We start from the raw sequence: 21,610 nt of genomic DNA on the forward strand, positions 1-21,610 counted from the left end.
AGGTATTTCGTTATATATTAAGAAATAATATTCAGTGATAATTTCTTTACATATACCAAAGAAACAACATTCATCAATATTTTATTTTAGAAAAACATAAAAAATACCAAACTTTTTTTAATATGCTGTTTCCCAAAGCTATGTTAAAGAAACCAGTGGTGACGGAAGTCAGAACACCCACAAATACCTGGAGTGGCCTCGGGTTTTCTAAATCCATGCCAGCTGAAACTATAAAGGAGCTGAGAAGGGCCAACCATGTGTCCTATAAGCCCACAATGACAACCACTTTTGAGGTTTGTAGTGTCACGCCTTACCCATTCTTCCTGCCTGTTCTCTCAGCAAACGAGAGGTACCATTCTTTATTTACATAAGGAAAAGTTGTTAATGGTGATTTGTTCTAATTTCTGTTCCTGTAAACATATTGCTATCAAATTGACACAATCTAATATATTATGGTCTTTATGTAGCTTCTCTCAAAGTTGTTGATCAGCTGTTAAAGAGATGTAAATTTGGATAAATGTGTTTTTGTTAGGGGGAGAGTGTCACAAATGATAGAGCAGGGCTGAGATTAAGCAAAGGGCAGATGTAATATTCCATAAAAATGTATAAAGAATCCCTTTATTTAAGGGTATCACTCACTAGCAGAACCACTATGGGGGAGAAAAGGAAAATACTCAACAAAAATAAGTTTTCAGATATGAGTTAAAAATTTAGCATGTTCACATGTGCCAGGAACACAGCAGGAAGTATCATAAACAAGAGCTCCAAAGTTTTATGTTTCCCAGATGTTGGCTGCACTGCTCAGGGTGCGACTGGGAAGCTGGCATCCTTGCCGTATGGGGAAAGGATCCAGCGTTCCATGCATCTCAGCCAGGCTGCATGTGACTTGCTAAGCAAGGCCTTTTCAGTCTGACAGTATCAGATATTGGCTGTAAGCCTTTTGTGAGTTGGGGCGGAATTAGAGCACACACATGCACACTTAGTACTGGGGAGAGTATACAAACCCAAACGTGCATAAAAATCATCAATCCAAGAATCACAGTGTTCAACCAGAACACTGTAGGCTGGAAAACAAATACTGCTTAAGAGTTTCATAATTGTTAGTCTAATAACTAGCAATTGTAGATTGACCTTCTTTTCTCCACCAATTTTCCTTGTAATAAATTAGACTGTTCATGAAAGGCAAAAGCAAACATGCAATTTTTTCCCATTGTTTTTAAGTATAAAAGAAAATACTAAAAAGAACAGTCTCTTATGAATTTCATTGTCAGACTTAACAGTAGCAACCTGGCAGCCTGTATTTAAAGACTGAAGGTACTGTCAAGGAGCTAGAATGTAGGAACCATTATGAAAAATTTTGAGGCTCTAGGAGGCACACTCCTCTTTCTGCCATTATAGCTCTGAGAGAAAATAAGCTTTCCTTTTGTTGGCAGAGACCTTAAAACTGCTGTGCTGATTCTTAGGCTTTTAGCTGATGCACCTATGGTCATCAGTTTCAGTCACCCTTGCCTTTGGCAGAGTGGAGTGTTATGTGGTTGATCGTGTTTCTGTAGTTTCAGAGATGAAATATTTTACCCTAGAAATGCTAATTCAGTTGTGTTCTCAAAGACCAGCAGCATTACCGGTTGAAATGATTATCATTCTGATAATGTAGCAGTCAAGTGAACAGGCTGTGGGGTCTGACAGCCACCACTGATACATGGACGCTCTGAGGAGTGACTTCTCCCCTCTGAACCTGTTTTCTAATTTGAGTTGTTTTGAGGATGACCTGGAAGAAAGTGTCCAGTATGTAGCATGGTGTGTGGTAAGTTCTCATAATATCGAGCAGCTACTATTCTTTCAGATGGAGAACTTTACCCTGAAGAAGACCAAGCACTGGCTGAAAGTTGAGATTATGTATATGACAGCTTATTGCTGGAAGTATTATTCCACATTCAAACTAGATTTGCTTTTTATATCCAAAGGAATGCCTCAGAGTATTATATGAACACATACTGTGCTAAGAACAATTATCTTAAACCACATAATTTATTTCTTTGTGATTTATATGGTGCATTTTCATCCACAAGCTTATTCAGAGCTACAAGCTCCCAGTGAGGAAAGACAGGCCCTGATCAGTTAAGTGTCTTACTTGAGTCATGGCAGTAGGTGTTACAGAAAGGACTTGAGTTTATTTTTTAAAAATTTCCTTATACTTCTCTTATTAATGGTTTAACCCAAGAGGGTACATAGCAAAGGTGGTAAGTAAATGATCTAGAACCATGTTGCCATAGCTTAACAGATACAAGATTCACTTTGGAGAGCTTGGTAGAAATGCACATACTTCCTTCAGGACCTCATTCATCAGATAAGGAGAAGAATCAAGAATCTACATTTTCAGCGAAAGCCTAGTATGATTCTGATGCTGACACCCTTCTAGAAACACTGCTCTCAAGGGGTGTAACACTAGGAGGATGATGCAGAAATTATTTCAGAACCTAAAAGACTCTTCTGCTCCAGCCCCTGTCCTAGGATGGATAGACCACTTTCTGGAGGCAGAGATGTGCAGGGTCCCAACTCAATGGCTGAACTCCCTCCTGTGGCTTTTCTTGCTTTGGCTATCTTGGGCTAGCCTGTTCCCCCTTCCTGGCTAATGTCTAGCAAGCTGTTCACACTGGAAGGTGGGGGAGAGGGTGTGAGCAGCTAAATCAGTGCATGGGCTTTCACCATGTAACCTGTTTTTATTTACAGCCCCTTCAACAGTGCTGATGAAAAGATATAACCACACTTTCTTTGGTAATGGTGTTCTAGATTTTCCCTGTTGTGTAAGACTTGAACCTTTGCCCCATGCATCCCAAATCCATTGAAAGGGGATGGAAAGGTCCCTTACAATAGTAAGATCTAATATTATCCAGCAGTTGCTATCTGCACATGCATGCCTTTCCCTTTATTCTGCTATAGCTCAGAGGGCTTAAAAACTGAGCAGTGAGGATTGCTTCTTTGGGTTAGGACATAGGGACGGGGTGGGATGGAGAAGGACCTGGGGAAAAACAGAGAGAACTTAAAAATTTTTATTAAAGGATTAACCACATCTCTGCTTACAGCACTAATATTTTGAAATTAGAAGGTGGCAAGAAACACTCATTTTTCCTTATTCTTTTCCAAACAAAGCAAAACAAAATCAAATGGACAAGTAGAATGCTGATCTATGAGAAGAAGCATGTTTAGCCAATAGGTTCTGATGGGTGTGGGCTGCTCACTCAGTGCTCCAGGGATCAAGGCACACAGAATTTCCTGCTCTAGGAAGCTTGCTTGAGGCAAGAAGTTGATGCTTTGAGCTTCTTATTCAGATTTCTGAGAAGCTAGACTTTAAATTAGTGAGTAGATAATGAACTAATAGATATCACAAGATTATGTTTTACTTAATGTTTTTAGAAATCACCATGTTTAGCCAGGTCTGATAGAGCTGTGTGCATTAAGTCTGCTTAGATCTTAGATGAATGTATTTTTATACTCAAAAAGAGTTTAGGTGCAGAATTTTAAATAACATATAAATACTACAGTAATGATCTCATTGACGTTTTTCTGGTAGTTGCCAGTTTTGAGCATATTCTTATTTCCTTTGCTACACTGGATTTATCTTGAAGTAAAATATTAAAGATGGTTTTAACTGAAAACACCATTTCTTTGGTCTCAGGAGCCTTCCTTCCCTCTGCCCCTTTCCAAAAGTCAGCAAAGGGCATCCCATAGATGTAGGAAAAGGTATCTATAGATTAATTCCACAAATATTTATTAAACACCTTTTGTGTTCTCGACACAATTTTAGGATACAATGCTTGAACCCAGGTTCTTGGTTTCATGGAGAGAACTTTCTTTTGGTGTGCACAGAGAGATACAAAACAAATAAACAAGAAGTCGTTAGGTAATAAAAATCCCTGATAAATATGAAACAGAGACTGCTTTAGATTAGGTTGTCATAGCAGGCCTTTATGAGCAGATGACATTTAAGCTAAGACCTAGATGACAAGAAAGGCCCAGCCTTGTGAAGATCTAGAGAAACAGTAATAGGCCTTGATCACCTGAAGTCAGAACCAGCTGGTAAGTTCATGGAGCAGAAGTTGGGTAGGGTGGTGGAGTGTTGAAGGCTGAGAGTTAGAGAGGCAGAGGATCAGTTAGGGAGCACCTCAGCCCATGGCAAAGTACTGGAAAAGCATTATAAGACTATACAGAAGGTATCATTTGTTCTAATTTGCTTTTAAAAAATCAACCTAGTTGCTTTATGGAAAATGGGTATTGGGGTGGGAGGCAAGAGTAGAATAAAATGTTCGTAAGGAGGCAATAGGTGACAGTTGTGGAGATGGAGAGAAGTGGGTAGATTTGGGGTATGTTTAGAGATAACATCAATAGAATTTGTTGATGGATTTGATGTGGTGGGGGGAGGAGGGCCGAGAACAACTCAGAAGCTCTGGGTGAGATGTAGGAATTCTGGGGGAGGAGTGTATATGGGTGTAGCTAGTGGGGATGAGTAATCAACAATTCAATTTCAAGCACTCTAAGTTTAAAATGCCTACAGGACAGTAAAATGGAATGTCAGATTGGCAATTCCATGATTATAAATTTCAATAGGGAAGTCAAATCTGGAGGTAAAAAGTTGGAAGTCATGGTTGTCATTAAGCTCTGAAAGAGGTTGAGATTACTTAATGAGAAAGTGTAGAGAGAGACGAGAAGGAATGCTAGGGCCAAGCCCAGGGTAATGTGACATTTGGAGTGGAAAAGGGGAAGAAGATCCTACAAAGCTACAGGGAGTAGGCTGGGAAGTGTGGTCACGATGCCTTGAGGAAAAAAGTGTTAAAAAGGGAAGGTGTGGTTATGCTGCTGTGAGACTGAATTATGTGAATTTACTGAATAGTGAAAGATTCTCTTAGAATTGCCCAACAAACATACTACTTTGAAAATCAGAGAATCCTGACTTGAATACTGTAGATACAGTACAAAGAAAAGTGCCAGTGATTAAATAAATGAATAAATAAATGCAAATTCAGTGCAAACATTGAGATCTTTTAAATTTTTATTTTTATTGGGAGGGAATTAAAAAAGGTAAATTTTTTCAGGTATTTGTAATTTATTGGAAAGACCCTATCATTCTTTGGATGAGGGTCACATGGAAGAGATGGCAGCCCTCTCTCCACTCTGACTCACTTCTATTCCTGTCAAAGCATTGGGTCTAGCCACACCATCTTCCCATTTGTCCTTCGTAAGTGATCCAAGGCAGAGAATCTCTGCTATACCAGCTGGAAGATTTGTTTTGTGGTTCCCCAAAATAGGGAGGACTCTCAGTATTCACTGCTCTAAACCTTATAGGAGCAAGTCTTTATACTGGGGGCTCTCAGAACTCTGTTGGGCACTCTGATAATGAAGGAGAAAGACTTCACTATGTATATTACCAGGTGTCCTTGGTGGTTGGAGGACAGAGGCTATATAGACAGGTACCACAGACTCCTGAGAATCAGCATGTGTGGGAACCTGCAGTGGTTAACAATAGAAGTAATTGGTGATGGTCTAATGTAGATCCTTTTCTCCTCAAATCTCAGGAAACCTACCTTATTAAATATGTCCTCATCTGGTTTTGATTATTTACAGGGCTCATCAATGTCCCTCTCGAGGTCCAACAGTCGTGAACACTTGGGAAGTGGAAGTGAATCTGATAACTGGAGGGACCGAAATGGAATAGGACCCCCGAGTCCTAGTGAATTTGCAGCTTCTGTTGGCAGCCCCAAACGTAAACAAAACAAATCAAGTGAGCTTTGACTTTTCATCATACTTTTAGATATAATCAGTCTAGAATTTGTCTATTTGATTTAGGGTGATGTTCAAATATAAACTCTGGACCCCCTGCCTTCAAGTATTTGGCATAATCATATGCCACCTCCTCTGTGAAGCCTTCCCTGTTTTTCCAGGTGAAGTAGATAGCGTAGTTCTCTGCTTCCACTGCCTTTTGTGCTTTCCCTTAGCACTTGTTATACTTACACTTTTATACTTGTGGAGAATTTGAGCTTTACAAGCTAGGAAACACACTCATTCATTCAGCAAGCACTTACTAAGTGCCCGTGTGCCGAGCATTCTGTTAGGCTGCGCCTTGTTTGTTATTTCTTCCCAAATGTCTAACAGTTCTGACACTTACTAGGCGCTCAGTAAATGTTTGTTGAATGAATGTATGGATGCGTCACACTCACACAAGCATCCAGATGATGAGGAAAAGACGACGATGTAAAGGAGTTGAGCCGAATGTGATCACATTAGCATCTTGGAAAATAGAAGTAAGTCTGCCCGGTGGATAGCTACTAAAGGTGAAGGGCAAGATCTGATTTTTTTAAACTGGCAAGATATAGCCGAACTGGCATAAATAGAAAAAAGAGTTTAAAGCACAGAGGCTCTGGCTTTGAATAAATGTGGTTGAGACTCAGAACAAGTTCAGTGGTTTTGTCTGTAACAGCACCCACACTTCTGGGCTGTATAAATAAAATAGGTAAGCAGATGAGAATTGACAATAGTAATCACAAGGTAGGCCCCTAATGGCCTTTTTCAAGGTTTTTGATGACTCTGGAATCGTGAAACACATAGCGTGGAGTATCTGAAGAATACTTGAAGAACGGCAATCTGAACGAGTGTAGTAGACGTGGTCTACCGTCAGTTGTTACCGTCAGTCAGGTCGGCCATGTTGTCAAGAGTCTCAGATTTGAAAAGGCCGGCCATGGTGTCAGCCAAGTCAAAATAAGAAAACATATTGCAAGTATACTGACAGTAGTAGCCTGGATACTTGTCCGGGCAGGGCACCCCACCACTACGCAAGCGTGGAGCCAAGAGGAGGGCTGGTGCTGGATGCAGATCTAGGGCTGGAAATGCTCAGTATAAATTCGTTTTGTGCCTCTCTTTTTCTGTCTTTATCTCCTTTCCCTTCACTTAGCACTGGATAATTAAAATCGACTGTACAACTTAGCTGCATTGAAGTTCAGGATTAGAGTTAAGATAGGGAACTCATTAATAAGAAAGAATGATTAAGGAAACAGAGTTGGTTGCCTTTTGTTAGGTGTTTTAAGAGCAGAGGGAGTTTAAAACAGAATATAGAAACTACAAGTAGTTAAGATAAAAAGAAATATAAAGGAAGCTATGTACCATAATATCACTAAGAATACTTTATCTTAAAACATCTTTTCTTTTTCACATTTTACTAGTGTATTTGCTTAACCCAATGATACGTAAAATATTATCATTTAAACACGTAATCAATATAAAGACATTTTTATGAGATATTTTACATTCTTTTTTTGTGCTGTCTTCAAAATCTGGTATGAGCAGATTTTATCATCTTACCAAACATTATCCCACCACCCACATTTCAGGAACTCAGTCGCCACGTGTGGCCAGTGGTTACTATATTCAACAGCACAGTTTTAGATCATTTTTCTTGACACCCTTTTCAAAATCACCAATGTCCAGGTTTTCTTCAGACTTCCCTGTTTACACCAGTTGTTCCAGTGTGATTCTCAGTAACTCCCTCTTTTATTCGCAAAGAACGTAAATGTATATCATTTGGACAGTAAATTATATGGTCATCCTGCCAGTAACCTCCATATTGTCAACTCCAGCAGTTCCTCCTATGTGCTCTTCACACTCTGCTTTGTGTCAGCCTCAACCTAGCACCTCAATGGGTTGATGACTTTGGGTCCTTACCTTTAAGTGCTGGGGGTCCGCAGGGCTTGATCTGGGCCCTTTTCTCTATACTTTCTCTCCACAAGAGATAAAACATCTGTTTTTTTTAATATGTACTTTTTAAAAGTTCTAAGTAGGCTCCATACCCATTGTGGGGCTTGAACTCATGACCCCAAGACCAAGAGTCACATGCTCCACCAACTGAGCCAGCCAGTTCTCTATTTTTAAGAGAAAGAGAAACTTGATCAGGAAATTCCTTCCACTTGAGATATAGAAAGTATATATACTCTCAATTGGGAGATGAAATGGCCAGAGAAAGTGATTAGTGGCACACAAAACAGTGCAGAACAGGATTCTTAGATTTGACCAAAGGAGATTTGATGTATCTAATTAGCTAGGTGATCGCCCTCCGCCTGCATCAGTCTGAGAATCCTTCCTGAAGCTGCAACTTCGGTATGAGAGGAAGAATTCCCACGTGGATGAGAGCCAGTTGTTGGTCAGGGAGGTAGGGATGGCTACACAGCTGTGCTGGGCTCTCCGAAGCATCTCTGGAAGAGTGTTTGTGTATCTGGTCAAGTACTAGGCATGGCTCACTAGTCCATCACCCAGCAGTGCATGTTACTGTGTCTGAGAACCACAGACAACCTGAAGAAATCTTTGCCCACCAAATCAGCCGCAGAGTCAAGGCAAGTTCAGCATTGCTGGCTTAGAATTTTTCTCAAGAGATAGATTCGTTTCTGTCATAAGTTAAATCCAGAAACTCCAACACCATTCTTACCCTTCATATTTGCTCTTAATTTTAAAAGTGCTCTGTTTTGTGAACTAACTGCCCAATTATATTTTTGTAATGAATGAGATTTACATGTTGCAATATCCTACAATTCCTTTGACAGCAGGAAAGCACAGGTGTGGATACAGTGGGCCATCCTGCTTTCCAAAAGGAGCCTGGACTTAGAGTAAATTTCCATACCTTTATTGTATCCCAGGGATCATCTTTCTTCCAATTTCTCATTTAATTCACATCAAATCAATTATAAAGAGCAAATGCTTCCGAATGCTCCGGGAGAATATGATTAATGATTATTAACTACAGAGGCACTGTTGCTGAGTTGCGGCCTCCCAACTGTAGCTTCTTAATGGCAAGATCCTCCCTGAAAGCCATAACCAGCATTCCATTAATGAAAAGCCAGTGTTTCAGTAAAGAGCTGCTGTATTTCTGCACCTCCTGCCCTGTTCAGCCCAACAATGAAATCTAAAATATTTGAGTGACTAAAATTTTTTATTGAACCATCTTGTCTCTGGGCATTTACACTGCAGGCCTGTCTCTCCTTTGCCTTCCAGCGGAGCACTATCTCAGCAGCAGCAATTACATGGACTGCATTTCTTCGCTGACGGGAAGCAATGGCTGTAACTTGAACAGCTCTTTCAAAGGCTCTGACCTCCCTGAGCTCTTTAGCAAACTGGGCCTGGGCAAATACACAGACGTCTTCCAGCAACAAGAGGTCAGTCACTACTTGTTTACTTTCCCGGGCATCTTCATTTGGGTTGTATGTGTGATGGCTTCTAGAATGAAATCACTTACTGACCTATGGCGGTGCTTTCACTGAGCATTTACTGGAGTCCCATAACTTGTTTGTGCTGCTAAGAAAAATGTCATCTCATTTCTTATTTATTTAGTGCAACCAGTAAACACAGGATAGCAGAAACAGAAAATTGTGTTTCCAAAAACACACCTTCCCCAATCAGTGAAGGTGAAAGACCTAATCAGTGTATTGATTCATAGGAACTTTTGATTCACAGCTCCCTCAGCAGCAGAGTCTGTATTTAAGATAATTTCAGTCATTAATCTTTATCTTTATTTATGGCACTTAAAAAACATCTGAAATAAATATCTATGGTTGTTTTTGACCCCATCTTCGTCATGTTACTGAATCTGTTCCCACAGAATAGAATGTGCTTTTTATATACATTAACTTATTCATTAATTTACTGCTTGGCTTTTGCCTGAACTAAGAAATGCGATGTCTTCTGAAACATCACCGCCATGGATTTTGGCCAAACCCGTCAGCCACGGCTATTATGCGGGGACTTAAAGAGAAGAGCCCCTGAACATGATTCTTTCTGTTAACGCTGTCATATTACTAGGACACAGCACAGCAAAGCCAGTGCAACAGAAAGTTAGACTATTTCTATGAATGTATGTATTTTACAAATCCAGACGTGCTTTAAGTTTCGTGCTAGTTTGGCTTAGTTCATGCTAGAGAACATCTGATTAAGTCACTAATTCCCAAGCACATATCCATCAAAAAGAATCTAAGATTTTTATTATGCAGTTTATATCATAAATTCAATGTATTGCCCATGGTTCAATAAGTAATTAAGTTTAATTGGTGAACTTTTTGTTTTTTAACACCAAAAAAACGTTGTCATGTGTGTATTGGATTTCAGGGTATATTGATTGTTTTCTTTTCCCTGAATCTAAATTAGTGTTCATTTAACTGAGGATTTTCTAAGTTGAATAACATTTTCCTCATCAAACGCATTAAAAAATTGCATTTACTTATTTAGTTTTGCAGGTTAGACAAGGTAGCTGATTGAGAAGTTCAAGGGCAGAAGTATTTTAACTTGTCCAAAGAAGGTTTTGAAGTGAAAGATTAGTTGTTATTCAGTGATATTCTGGATTTGTTTTATCTATATTTATTTACTATTTAAAGAAGCATAGAAATAAATTTATTAAAGGTACTTTTTAAAAGAATTTTATTTTATTATGTTATGTTAATCACCATACATTACATTATTAGTTTTTGATGTACTGATCCATGATTCATTGTTTGCGTATAACACCCAGTGCTCCATGCAGAACGTGCCCTCTTTAATATCCACCACCAGGCTAACCCATCCTCCCACCCCCCTCCCTTCTAGAACCCTGTTTGTTTCTCAGAGTCCATAGTCTCTCATGGTTCATCTCCCCCTCTGATTTTCCCCCCTTCATTTTTCCCTTCCTGCTATCTTCTTTTTTTTTTTTTTTAACATATAATGTATTATTTGTTTCAGAGGTACAGGTCTGTGATTCAACAGTCTTACACAACTCACAGTGCTCACCATAGCACATACCCTCCCCAGTGTCCATCACCCAGCCACCCCATCCCTCCCACCCCCCACCACTCCAGCAACCCTCAGTTTGTTTCCTGAGATTATATCAGTGAGATCATATGATACATGTCTTTCTCTGATTGACTTAATTTCACTTAGCATAATACCCTCTAGTTCCATCCATGTCGTTGCAAATGACAAGATTTCATTCCTTTTGATGGCTGCATAATATTCCATTGCGTGTGTGTGTATTCCACATATTTTTTATCCATTCATCTGTTGATGGACATCTTGGCTCTTTCCATAGTTTGGCTATTGTGGACATTGCTGCTCTAAACATTGGGGTGCACGTACCCCTTCGGATCCCTACATTTGTATCTTAAAGGTACTTCTTATCCATTTACTCCAAGAAGGAAGAAAACATGATAATATAAAGCCAGACTGCCTTTATCGAATATATATATATTAGCTAGAGCAGGGGTCAGTAAACTGTGGCCTGCAAACCTGCCTGTAAATAAAGTTTTATTGAAACACAGCCACACTCATTCATTTACATATTGTCTATGGCTGCTTTCAAGCTAAAATAGCAGAGTCGAATAGTTGCAACAGAGATAATTTGGCCCACTAAGCTTAAAATATTTACTCTCTTGCCCTTTAAAAAGAGAGGATCCCTAAAATAGAGAATCTCTATTTAATTGAATTTCTAAAAACGTATCTTTAGACATGATAAGTGAAAAGGTTTTCTAAGATTTGGATATACCTTCAAAATTGAGAATATCTCAATTTCTATATAATTTGAATGAAAGTATAAATTTGGTTGTTTCTTTCATGTAGGATATTTTCTAATACTCAGCTATCACTTAACAAGAATTCCCCATTAAGTGACCTTGTGGGATTTAGTTTATTTTAAGCAAGTTGAATATTTAGCCACTTTCACAGATGATATGTCTAAATACATAATTACTAACCATAGCTGTCAGTTATTTTATGCCTTTGGTGAGCCCATTGCTTTTTATCTCCAATCATTTTTAATGCCCACTGGAGCCCTGTAAGGTGCAGTATTGTCAGCCCGAAGTGCCCACAACTAATAATGGCAGGGGCAGAATAGAGAGCCAACACCCTCTGGCTTCAGAGCTCATGACCTTTCTGTTCCTCCACACTGTCTTAAAAGGAGGGGTGGGATTCTTGAGCTACGTCCCTCCACACTTTGTTGCTGATGCCAGAGAGGGCAATTATATTGTTCCTGGAAATACCTCTTATATGCCACTGTTGGAGATAATTTGCCGGGCTGAGCCAAGTGAACCATGTGTCTGATGTAATCTAGGAATTCTCTCATTCTTATGAAGAACACAGTGGAGTGGAGTGGAATAATACCAGATATGGTATTATTCAATTTCAGTTTATAGAGCTATACTTAACCAATTCAGAATCCAAAGCTAAGAAATATTTTCTCTCTTCTGGACAGGTATGTATTCTTCCTTTTATCAGTTCCCCAAAACTGTAGAATTTGTGCTTCCCTTTTTGCTCTGGCTGCCAGAATGCTAAGACCTAAATATTTAATCTCAGTTGCAGTAAATAATTGGCTTAGCCTAAGTCTTATGCCAGAATCATCACTTTAATTTCACCACCTTTATTACTTAGCCCTTGTCCCCTCGGTTTGTGACACCACCGTTCCTTTTTGGAAGTAGGCAGAGCATAATTAGTAGATGGAATATGTGTAATAATGAGTTGAACTTTTAGTGAGCAAGAAAATAAGTGCTTAATGTATTGGTTATAGATTACTTTTTCACCCACAGATCGATCTTCAAACATTCCTCACTCTCACAGATCAGGATCTGAAGGAGCTGGGAATTACGACTTTTGGTGCCAGGAGGAAAATGCTGCTTGCAATCTCAGGTGAATATAAATGCTCATACTCTTATTTTAAAACCTGAATAACCTCTGCCAGTGGCCTCAGCCAGTGGGGCTGGTTCTGTCCATCAACCACTTGCTTACTATGCTGGCACCATGTGGTTGTGGTTCTAGACTGTTTTCCCACTAACAGTGTGACAAATGCTGAGAACATCCCTACTGCTCCTTCATCAAGGCATTGCCTGAAAACCTGCCTTGACAATGTTGTTCTTTAAAACCAATCTCTTCAGAAAGATCTAACCAAAATGGCCCTTGGCAGAACACAAGAATGGGTGAGAGGTGGAATTCTCCTTTTTGTGGCTGTGTTAAGCAATAATCATTGGGTTAGTGAATAATTATTTTGGATTGGCTGTCATGTTTCCAGCTGCATGTATCCTTGTATGCCAGCTGAGATCATTGCACCAGGGAAGAAGAGAATGATCCTTGGTATAGCTGGAATCTGGCACTATTGTCTTGCTTTTAAATTTTTCCCAAACTCTTAATAGAATTTGTGAGTCACAGAAGGGTGTATCCTGAGTGTAGTTACAGAATGAAGGAAAATAATGTTGTCTGTCTCCCAGACCACCTTTTTTGTGTCTGTTGTATATTCTATGTATTAGAAAATGCTCTTATGTGTATTTCCTGAGTACCTGCCATTTAAGAGGAATTAAGCTGGATGGTGAGTCAGGAATCTGCAAATACATAACCGTGTACCTCAAAAAGGTGTAGAGAGAAATATGAGGAAGATATCAGGGGCAAAAAAAAAATGAGGTTACTTTTTGAAGAAGTTCTGATGAAGTTCATTAATGTCGATGTTATATGTGTGCCAGTTTCTCAAGGACAGAGACACCAAGGGCAGAAGCCCAGTGTTAGGGGTGGTGGGAAAATGACTTTGCCTTTTCGAAACATGGATTTTTGCAGGCTGTGCCTTTATGAGGCCAGCAGAGGCATCCAGCCAGTGCAAGTCCTTTCCAAACAGCATTCACTGAGCAGATCAGCAAATAAAATGAAAACCTCAGTGGTTTTCCATTTTATTTTAGCCTGAGATTGCATCCCCCTCCCAACTCCCTCGGGAAGTCTTATATATAGACCTACTACCTGAAGCACATACAAGCAAAGCAGCTTTGAAATAAGGGTGGAAATGCAGCCATTGAGCGGCCTGTTAGGCTCCTCCGTGGATAGAGTCCTGCAGGTCAGTTTGAGAAGTCTTCTCCCGTCCTGTGTACCCAACTGGTTGCATTAATGAAAGGCCACAGGGCAGATGCTTTTTCTTGTTTGTTCATAAGATCAGCTTGGTATAGTAGAAAGAGCACTATATTCACATAAGGAGATCTGAGCTTTGCCTCTGCCAAGTCATTAGTCCTTGGGTGAGTTTCCAAACCTTGTTTGGTTTTAGTTTCTTAACCATGAAGGTGGGTTGCAATAGATAATTGTGTAAGGTTACCTTCCATTTCTAAGGTCTGTCCTTCCCAGCGCTGTGTCATCAGGTGTAGTGAAAATAACCTACAGTTTTAACGGTGTATATGATTAGCGATACACTCTTTTGTTCTTTCTTTTTTTACAACCTGTGGCAATAGGTTTTCAATTTGTTTACTCTGAAGCTCAGCCCTAAAGTGCTATTTCTAGACCCAATTAACTTTATATATGTTCACATTCTTTTATTAATTTAAAAAAGAAATTAATATACTACTTGAAACTTGATTAATTCACACAATCACCGAGGCTATAGTGTAAAAATATGCTTGTGGGCCAGCACATTTATACCAGAGAAGTTTATGTTCTAGAATTATTCACTAGAGAATCATGGAATGTAAGGGACCATATAATGAAAATTCTTTCTTTGTGCACCCAAACTTTGTAAAGCTCCCAGCAACAAGCAGGTATTTCTAAATCATTGGGGCCTTTATTCTGGAACACATTTGTGATATATTTCAGATGAGTTTTGGGGAGTAGAGTGGGAAACAGGAGGGGTTTTGAATCTTCTTTAATTTTTTTTTTCTCCTCAGTGTGGTTCTGTAGACCACCTCTCTCAATGGGGTTCACAGGTCTTCTTGCTTTTAAAGGAAATTAAGAGGCTTTGAATGGATCCCTTATGAATGTTCTCTGCACAGTGTGAAGTATTTGATTATTTTAAGGATGATTTTGCCTTACTTTGTTGAGCATATTTGTTTGAACCTGGTAAATTGTTTTCTCTGCAAGTAATAAGTTTATATTGAGAAACCCTTTGTCAAAAAGCTTCTTTTTCCAAGTCAATTCATCTGATAACAAAGACATCCATTTCTAGTCTCAGAACATTCCATTTCCAGGGATAGATACAGGATAGTTGGGCAGCTTTTACTCACGTTTGTCTTGTGGTTACATAGTTTGGTTAGACACAGACTTTGCTCAAAATTCCTTTCTAAAATTGTATAGATTTTTAATTTGTGATCGGGGTCATTCTTTCAGTGTAAGGTTTTATTCTGTTTTTAATCTTGGGCCAGAAGACATTTCTTTTAATGTCATAGAAGGAGAGGGGATTTGTCTCTAGTAGAGATGGATCAGAGGAAAAAAAATTGTCTTTTTTTTAAAATTCTTTGATTTCTCTCCGAGTATTTTAGTGAGTGGTTAACTAAATGTACAGGGACAAGGTAAAAGGGACTTTAGCATCCTGTTGACAGGCTTCCCACCACGGCCTCAGGTAGATCTAACATTTCCCGACCTATTCTTTTAGTTTGTGACTCTGTTCAGACCCGCAACAAGATCCTGAGAGCTGCCAGGATTGTGTGAACCTTGGAATTTCAAAGAAAAAGGTTGGTATTTTCCCAAACTATCTCTTAGGTTTACTTGAAAAAAATCAGAAGGGAGTTTGCTTTTTAATGTAAAAAACAACAACAAAAATTAAAGTCTCTTCAGTAGGACTTGATCTTTGATAATCTCTAGATTTAGCTCTGTTTCACATTTGGAAATATATACCTTAGAAGTTATTTCTTTAGGGAATGGACGAATTCCTTCATGGTCATTTTATTCTCTCAAAAGTCTAGTTCATGTGACTTTTCAGAACAAAGTTTTCAATGTCTTTTTTAAAAACGTGTCTTCAGTGGCCCAATTTCTTCATGTGCTCGATTGTACATGTTACGTGTGCTAGGAGGGGACTGGTGTTTCACCTGCTCATTCCTTTTCCTTCTCTATAGTATGGGAATGTTCTCCTGGTTCATGGGTTGTTCTCTCATGAGATAATGGAGGCCAAAGACAGTCTTCTAACTAGAAGGTGATAAAACTTTCCCAGGCCGTGTACTTTTAAGGGGATCCATTTATTCTTAAGTCTCCTATAGTTGCCTTTAAATACATTAAATTCTGTCTTGATTTCTGAATCTCTGTTTTTTAAACAAGATACATATGTTCAACTTTTAGTAGGAATGTCATGGTTACAGTGTTTCTGCAGGAATTTGAAGGTAGCCATCTATAAGCATGCCTGCATATATCTTGCTCATACAGATATCTTCCTTGCTTCTCCAGAGTTTTAAAGCTATGTTTCTCTGTTTAAAAAATAAATTTGGTATCGTAAAATCTTAAGTACAGCTCTATTATCTGGCATACTTGAAACTACCGATTTTTAAAATTTGTATTCCTGATGCCCCAGTTGGTCTTCTTTACTCAATGGATGGACCACTGGAGCCAAGGGCCCAGGATATGGACCTTTGTGTAGGCAGATAGAGTTTCAGCCTGTCACTTAAAAGCTGTGTGGACTTTGTCTGTTTTTAAAACTCAATTTTCTTTCTTATCTAAAATGGAGGATAGTGTGTGCCTGGGTGGCTTGGTCGGTTACACATCTGCCTTAGGCTCAGGTCATGATCCCAGAGTCCTAGGATCGAGTCCCACGTCGGGCTCCCTGCTCAGAAGGGGAGTCTGCTTCTCTGCCCCTCCCCTGGCTCATGCTCTCTCTCTCACTCTCAAATAAATAAAATATTTAAAAAATATATAAGTAAATAAAATGGAGAATAGTGATATCATTTACTCCTTAAGGAGGCTTAAATAGGACAAAACAAATTGTAAAGTCCTTCTATTTAATAAGCACCACTAAGTCACTTTTTTTTGTTCCCCCGAAGACCTAACTGTGAATAAAAGAGAGATATCTCCACTCTTGCATCACTCCTGTGGGGCAGACATTTACATTTTGGAAGGCAGTGGGGTGAAATATTAAGGGTGTTGGTTCATCTTCCAGAACTTGGGAGATCAGTGCACATCTGGCCATATGGCTGTCCTGAGCCACCCGTGGCCGGCGCCCTGCCACTTGAGTCTGTTGTCCTGAGCCCCAGCATCAGTGTAGCCATTCCTGGCAGTGCAACTTCAGAATTGGAAAGGGGATTGTACCTGTGCGGGGTTGAAAAGTTCTGAGTACTGTGCAAATGCATGTGCGGGATCACTGGCTCCACTCCCTTTAAAAAAAAAAAAAGAAAGAAAAGACAACTTTAATCACATCAACTATATCCCATTATTTGATACTTGGGTTTGGTGGCTATTGGAACCCTAATTTCCAGAGTAGGACAATTCTCTTTACTGGTATGAGTTCATTTGCAAGAGTTAAATCACTTGGTTTGAGGATTTGTAAATATATGCGGTGGGGGGAGGGGGTTGTTGCATAGTGATAAACAAGGTGCTTCAGTTAATTTTTTACCTTTCTGGTTAGTAATTTCTAGTTGGTGAAAGGCAAAATCAGTTGTGTTTTTCTCAGTACTCTGGTTTCTTTAAAATTAAAATAAAGCATCTTAGTTTTTTCCTAAGAACTTGAATTCAAGTACAAGTTGTTTTCAGTTATAATAATTTACTAAACTGTTGCTATTTTTACTAAGTTGATTTTTTTATTCAAAGGAAACTCCTGCTGATACAGTTCTTCACAGAACTCTTTCTGACTCCAGGAGCAGACGCATCATGAGTCAGGAGAGCCGTCAGGCTGTGGCTTAACGCTTCTGCGTGCTCCTCCGTTATTCTCGTGTTTCTGTGTGGGGTCTTCTTTTCATGTCTGACCTCAGTGATTTCATGACTGCTGTGTTTGACATGGATGAGTTCAGTAGCTGTAATGATTTTCTGTGTCATTGGTAATACATCCTCTCATATGCCTTTCACCAGCTTTGATGGCCCCCCTCCCTTTGCCTCTGCAGTGACATTTGGGATAGTTCAAACTGTTTAATTTGTATATCAGGAGTACAGAGGGTTCTGAGAATGACATATCTCCCAGGTAGTCTACAAACTGCAGTAAAAACGATTTGCTGTCCTTGGTTCTCTCACTACCAACATGCTCCACTTAATATCAGACTTTCTAGCACTTCAGAAATGTCTTGACTGGCAACTAAAACTTTTCCTTTTGCTACCAGAGTTGACTTTCCCTCCAAAACCCTCCTATGTCACCATTTTCTGAGCTCTCCTGCCATGTCCTGTAGATTAGACAACTTCGCCACTGAGCTCCTAACAATTCTCTCTTTCTCTCTCTAGAACTAAATAAAAATCGAAGAAAGCTTTTTGAACCACCAAGTGCACGCACCTCTTTCCTGGAAGGCGGAGCAAGTGGGAGGCTACCCCGTCAGTATCACTCACACATTGCTAGTGTCAGTGGCCGCTGGTAGCAACACCTACCCTCCCGGCATGCACCCGCCAGTCAAGTTGGACACAGGAGATCTGTGAACAGCCTTCACTGCACACCGTCCTCAGCACTCTGGGTGTCTGGTATCAGGACCAAAGCATCTTATTCACACCTGAACTTTGCGCCAAAAAGGGAGAAAAGAGAGAAGATGATCTTATGTCATCATACAGAATGCCACATTTGGATGACTTTTTTTTTTTTTAATGGCAATCGGACAGAACTTGCAATTTGAGGGTAGGGCTTTATTTCCTGTTTTTATTTACCTAAATAACATATGCACTGATTTTTTACTTAAAATGAAGGATTAATTGACATCTGGGAGGCCAGAAAACTTAGAGGTTCTTTTGTTTGCTTGTTTTGTTTAGGGATTTGGGGATTTTTTAAAAAATAATCAAAATGGAATTTACTGCTTTAAAATAATTATTGAGGTCTTTCAGCACTTTACACTTTCTAATATCTTGTCCTGTGGAAATTATCTCTCTTTCTCTCAATTTTCATGTCACTTGATATATTGGTACAAATCAGATTTAGTTATACTTTTCTATCAAATTTTTATTTAAAATGGTACTGGATTATTAGTTTTGTGCAGAATATTCTGACTTTGAGAAATGTAAGTGACTCCCCCTTGGTTCTGGACCAGTTCTGTTCATTTATGTCAACATCCTAGAAATAATTAGCAATGAACCTATTTCACATAACAGGTGCAAAGAAAGACCAGATGGACTTTGCAATATTAACCCTTTGCAGTCATCATATTTAGCTGCTGCCTGTATTGCTAAAATGATTTTAATGGTTGTCTGAAGGCAAAGGGCTATTCTTTAGTATACTGCCACTAAAGGACACTTATTTATATCAAACTTTTATTTTTAGATATTATAAGCATACAGTACATAACTGATTAAATTGATATCTACTAGAGATTTATGGTAGAGAATGGACGGCATTCAATAACTGGAGCCCTAGATTGTCATTTTATTTAAAAAAAGACAAATAATCATCTGACAAGACAGCACTGTTGCCATTAAGAGGAGAAATAGATTACTATCCTTCTCATGTACACTCTAGCTGTGCTCCATATGGTCACAGGACTTTAAAAACCATATCTGTCTGCTTGAAGTTGACTTGTGTTTGTTGGGAACAGAAAGGCTTTATTTGAGTTTCCAGGGTGACAGTTTATAAAAACAGCTGAGTTCCAAAGGAAGACCAAAAAAAAAAAAAAAAAAAAGACTATTTTCCAAGTGACTAGACTCATTGTTACTATCTTATACTGTGAAAGTCCAAGAAATCAGGCAACATTGTTTCCTAGGTCTTTCCGTACATCTTATTATAGATTTATGAAGGGTTTTCAATCCATAAAGAAAATCACCAAGTGCCTCTCTTTCTTCAAGGCAATATTATTTCCAAGTGTATTAATTTGTTGGAAAACTTTCCCATAGGAAATGTTCTGAATTACCTGTACTGTAATGACTTATTTATGTTCAGTATTCAAGACTTTCTACATGGACATAAACCACTGTCGCACATTCTCATAGAAGGCATTACATCAGCATACGTAACAATTGGGGACTTTGATACAAATGTGAGATTAGAAAGATTCACCAGACATTTTTCCATGACTAAGTCTTACCGTTAAAGTAAAAAAAGAGTTGAGAAATTTTGCACACAGAAAAAATTTCACTTTAAAAAATAATATGGTAACCTGGAAGGCATAGATAATGGGCCTGTCATAAAATTATATCAGTTATGAAGGCACGAAGGAGATGCCCATTCCTAAACTAAATCTTGCGTGCTTAGGTGTGAGAACCAAGTTGCTCCTTTTGCAAGTACAACAGAATCATCTTGTGCACATGTCCCATGTACACATATCGTCACCTGGAGCTCCTTGCCTTACATGGCTGTATGAACACATCATGCTCCACAGTCAGCACAGGGTAAGAATTCGGATTTGTTTCCTGTTCCACTCAGTGCTGTAAATTTCATTTCTTTAATAAGACCTTCCCAAATTAGGAAACAACAACAACAATCATTTAGAGCTCTTTCCCCAGCTCTCTATGATGCAGTTGTAACAGAAGATGGAATGAATTTGCAGTATTAAGTTGATACAGGTTTTATGAACAGTGCTTTGATACTATGCCAAAGAGAAAACTGTCCCAATTAAACTAGATTAAATAGGGTGGCTAAAAATAAATAAAAACACTGGAAATTACTTTTCTCATTTTCTCTTGATGCAATGAAGGGAATATGACACTACAGTATATGGTGTTGTCAGTGTTGTATGATGCACAAAATATTTGGGTTATTTGAATAAATGTTAGTTTTTAATCAATCTGTGCCTTAATAGTGACCGGTTATCTGTAAATAGAGAACAGATACAGATTGTATTTTTGTGGGGATTTTTTTTTGTCCTTTTAGTGATTTTTTTTTTTTAAATGAGAGATGGAATTAAGCATTGAAAATGGGAATTTTTTCTAATCAATTGTTATATGAAAAATAAATTTATATAACCCCTTTGTATTGCCTTTGCTAGATGAAATGTGTCTTTTTTTTTGAAAAAAAGGGCGCCTGGGTGGCTCAGTTGGTTAAGCGACTGCCTTCAGCTCAGGTCATGATCCTGGAGTCCCGGGATCGAGTCCCGCATCGGGCTCCCTGCTAGGCAGGGAGCCTGCTTCTCCCTCTGCCTCTGCCTCTCTCTCTCTGACTCTCATGAATAAATAAATAAAAAAAAAAAAAAAAAAATTTTTACATAAACCTATGCCTGTCTTTGTTTTCTAAGAAAACTCTTATTTTTTGCCATTTTCAGCAGAATTGGAAGATGTCTCTGCAGTAGAATTGAGCGTGCATTCTCTCTCCTGTTGTTTTGCATTGGCCTCATATTCATTCAGAAGCTAAGGCACTTTATTTTAGCCAGTGAGTTCAGGACCAGTAATCAGTCATTGTTTCTCTGGCCACCCATAGGTATATACCAAAAGAGTAAGATTACACGTTTTATTCTTGTTCTTTCTTTGTTTTATAAAGAATCAAGTGTGGGGCGCCTGGGTGGCTCAGTCGGTTAAGCGTCTGCCTTTGGCTCAGGTCATGATCCCGGGGTCCTGGGATCAAGTCCCGCATCGGGCTCCCTGCTCTGTGGGGAGCCTGCTTCTCCCTCTCCTCCCCACTTGTGCTCTCTATCTCACTGTCTCTCTCTCAAATAAATAAAATCTAAAAAAAAAAAATTATAAAGAACCAAGTGTATGACCACTTTGACAACCTCATCCGTCAGCTCTTTACTAAAGTTATGCTGGGCTTCTTGACCCAGGTTCCTGTTTCAGAGACCATCGTGCT

The 21,610-nt window shown here is 39.0% G+C and overlaps 1 protein-coding gene across 1 annotated transcript in view; it reads left to right on the top strand.

Annotated features, from left to right (window-relative positions):
- BICC1 (BicC family RNA binding protein 1) overlaps positions 1–20,794 on the top strand; it is a 301,301-nt gene extending 280,507 nt beyond the window's left edge. Inside the window, exons 17-21 of the mRNA XM_044916472.1 lie at positions 139–293; positions 5,620–5,776; positions 9,031–9,191; positions 12,579–12,678; positions 18,142–20,794. Of these exons, the coding sequence (XP_044772407.1) occupies positions 139–293; positions 5,620–5,776; positions 9,031–9,191; positions 12,579–12,678; positions 18,142–18,272 (704 nt within the window). The 3' untranslated portion in view covers positions 18,273–20,794. The remainder of the gene's footprint in view (positions 1–138; positions 294–5,619; positions 5,777–9,030; positions 9,192–12,578; positions 12,679–18,141) is intronic.
- Positions 20,795–21,610: the final 816 nt, after the last annotated feature.

Source organism: Neomonachus schauinslandi, chromosome 6 (genome assembly GCF_002201575.2).
Source record: "Neomonachus schauinslandi chromosome 6, ASM220157v2, whole genome shotgun sequence".
In the NCBI taxonomy this organism is placed as follows: domain Eukaryota; kingdom Metazoa; phylum Chordata; class Mammalia; order Carnivora; family Phocidae; genus Neomonachus; species Neomonachus schauinslandi.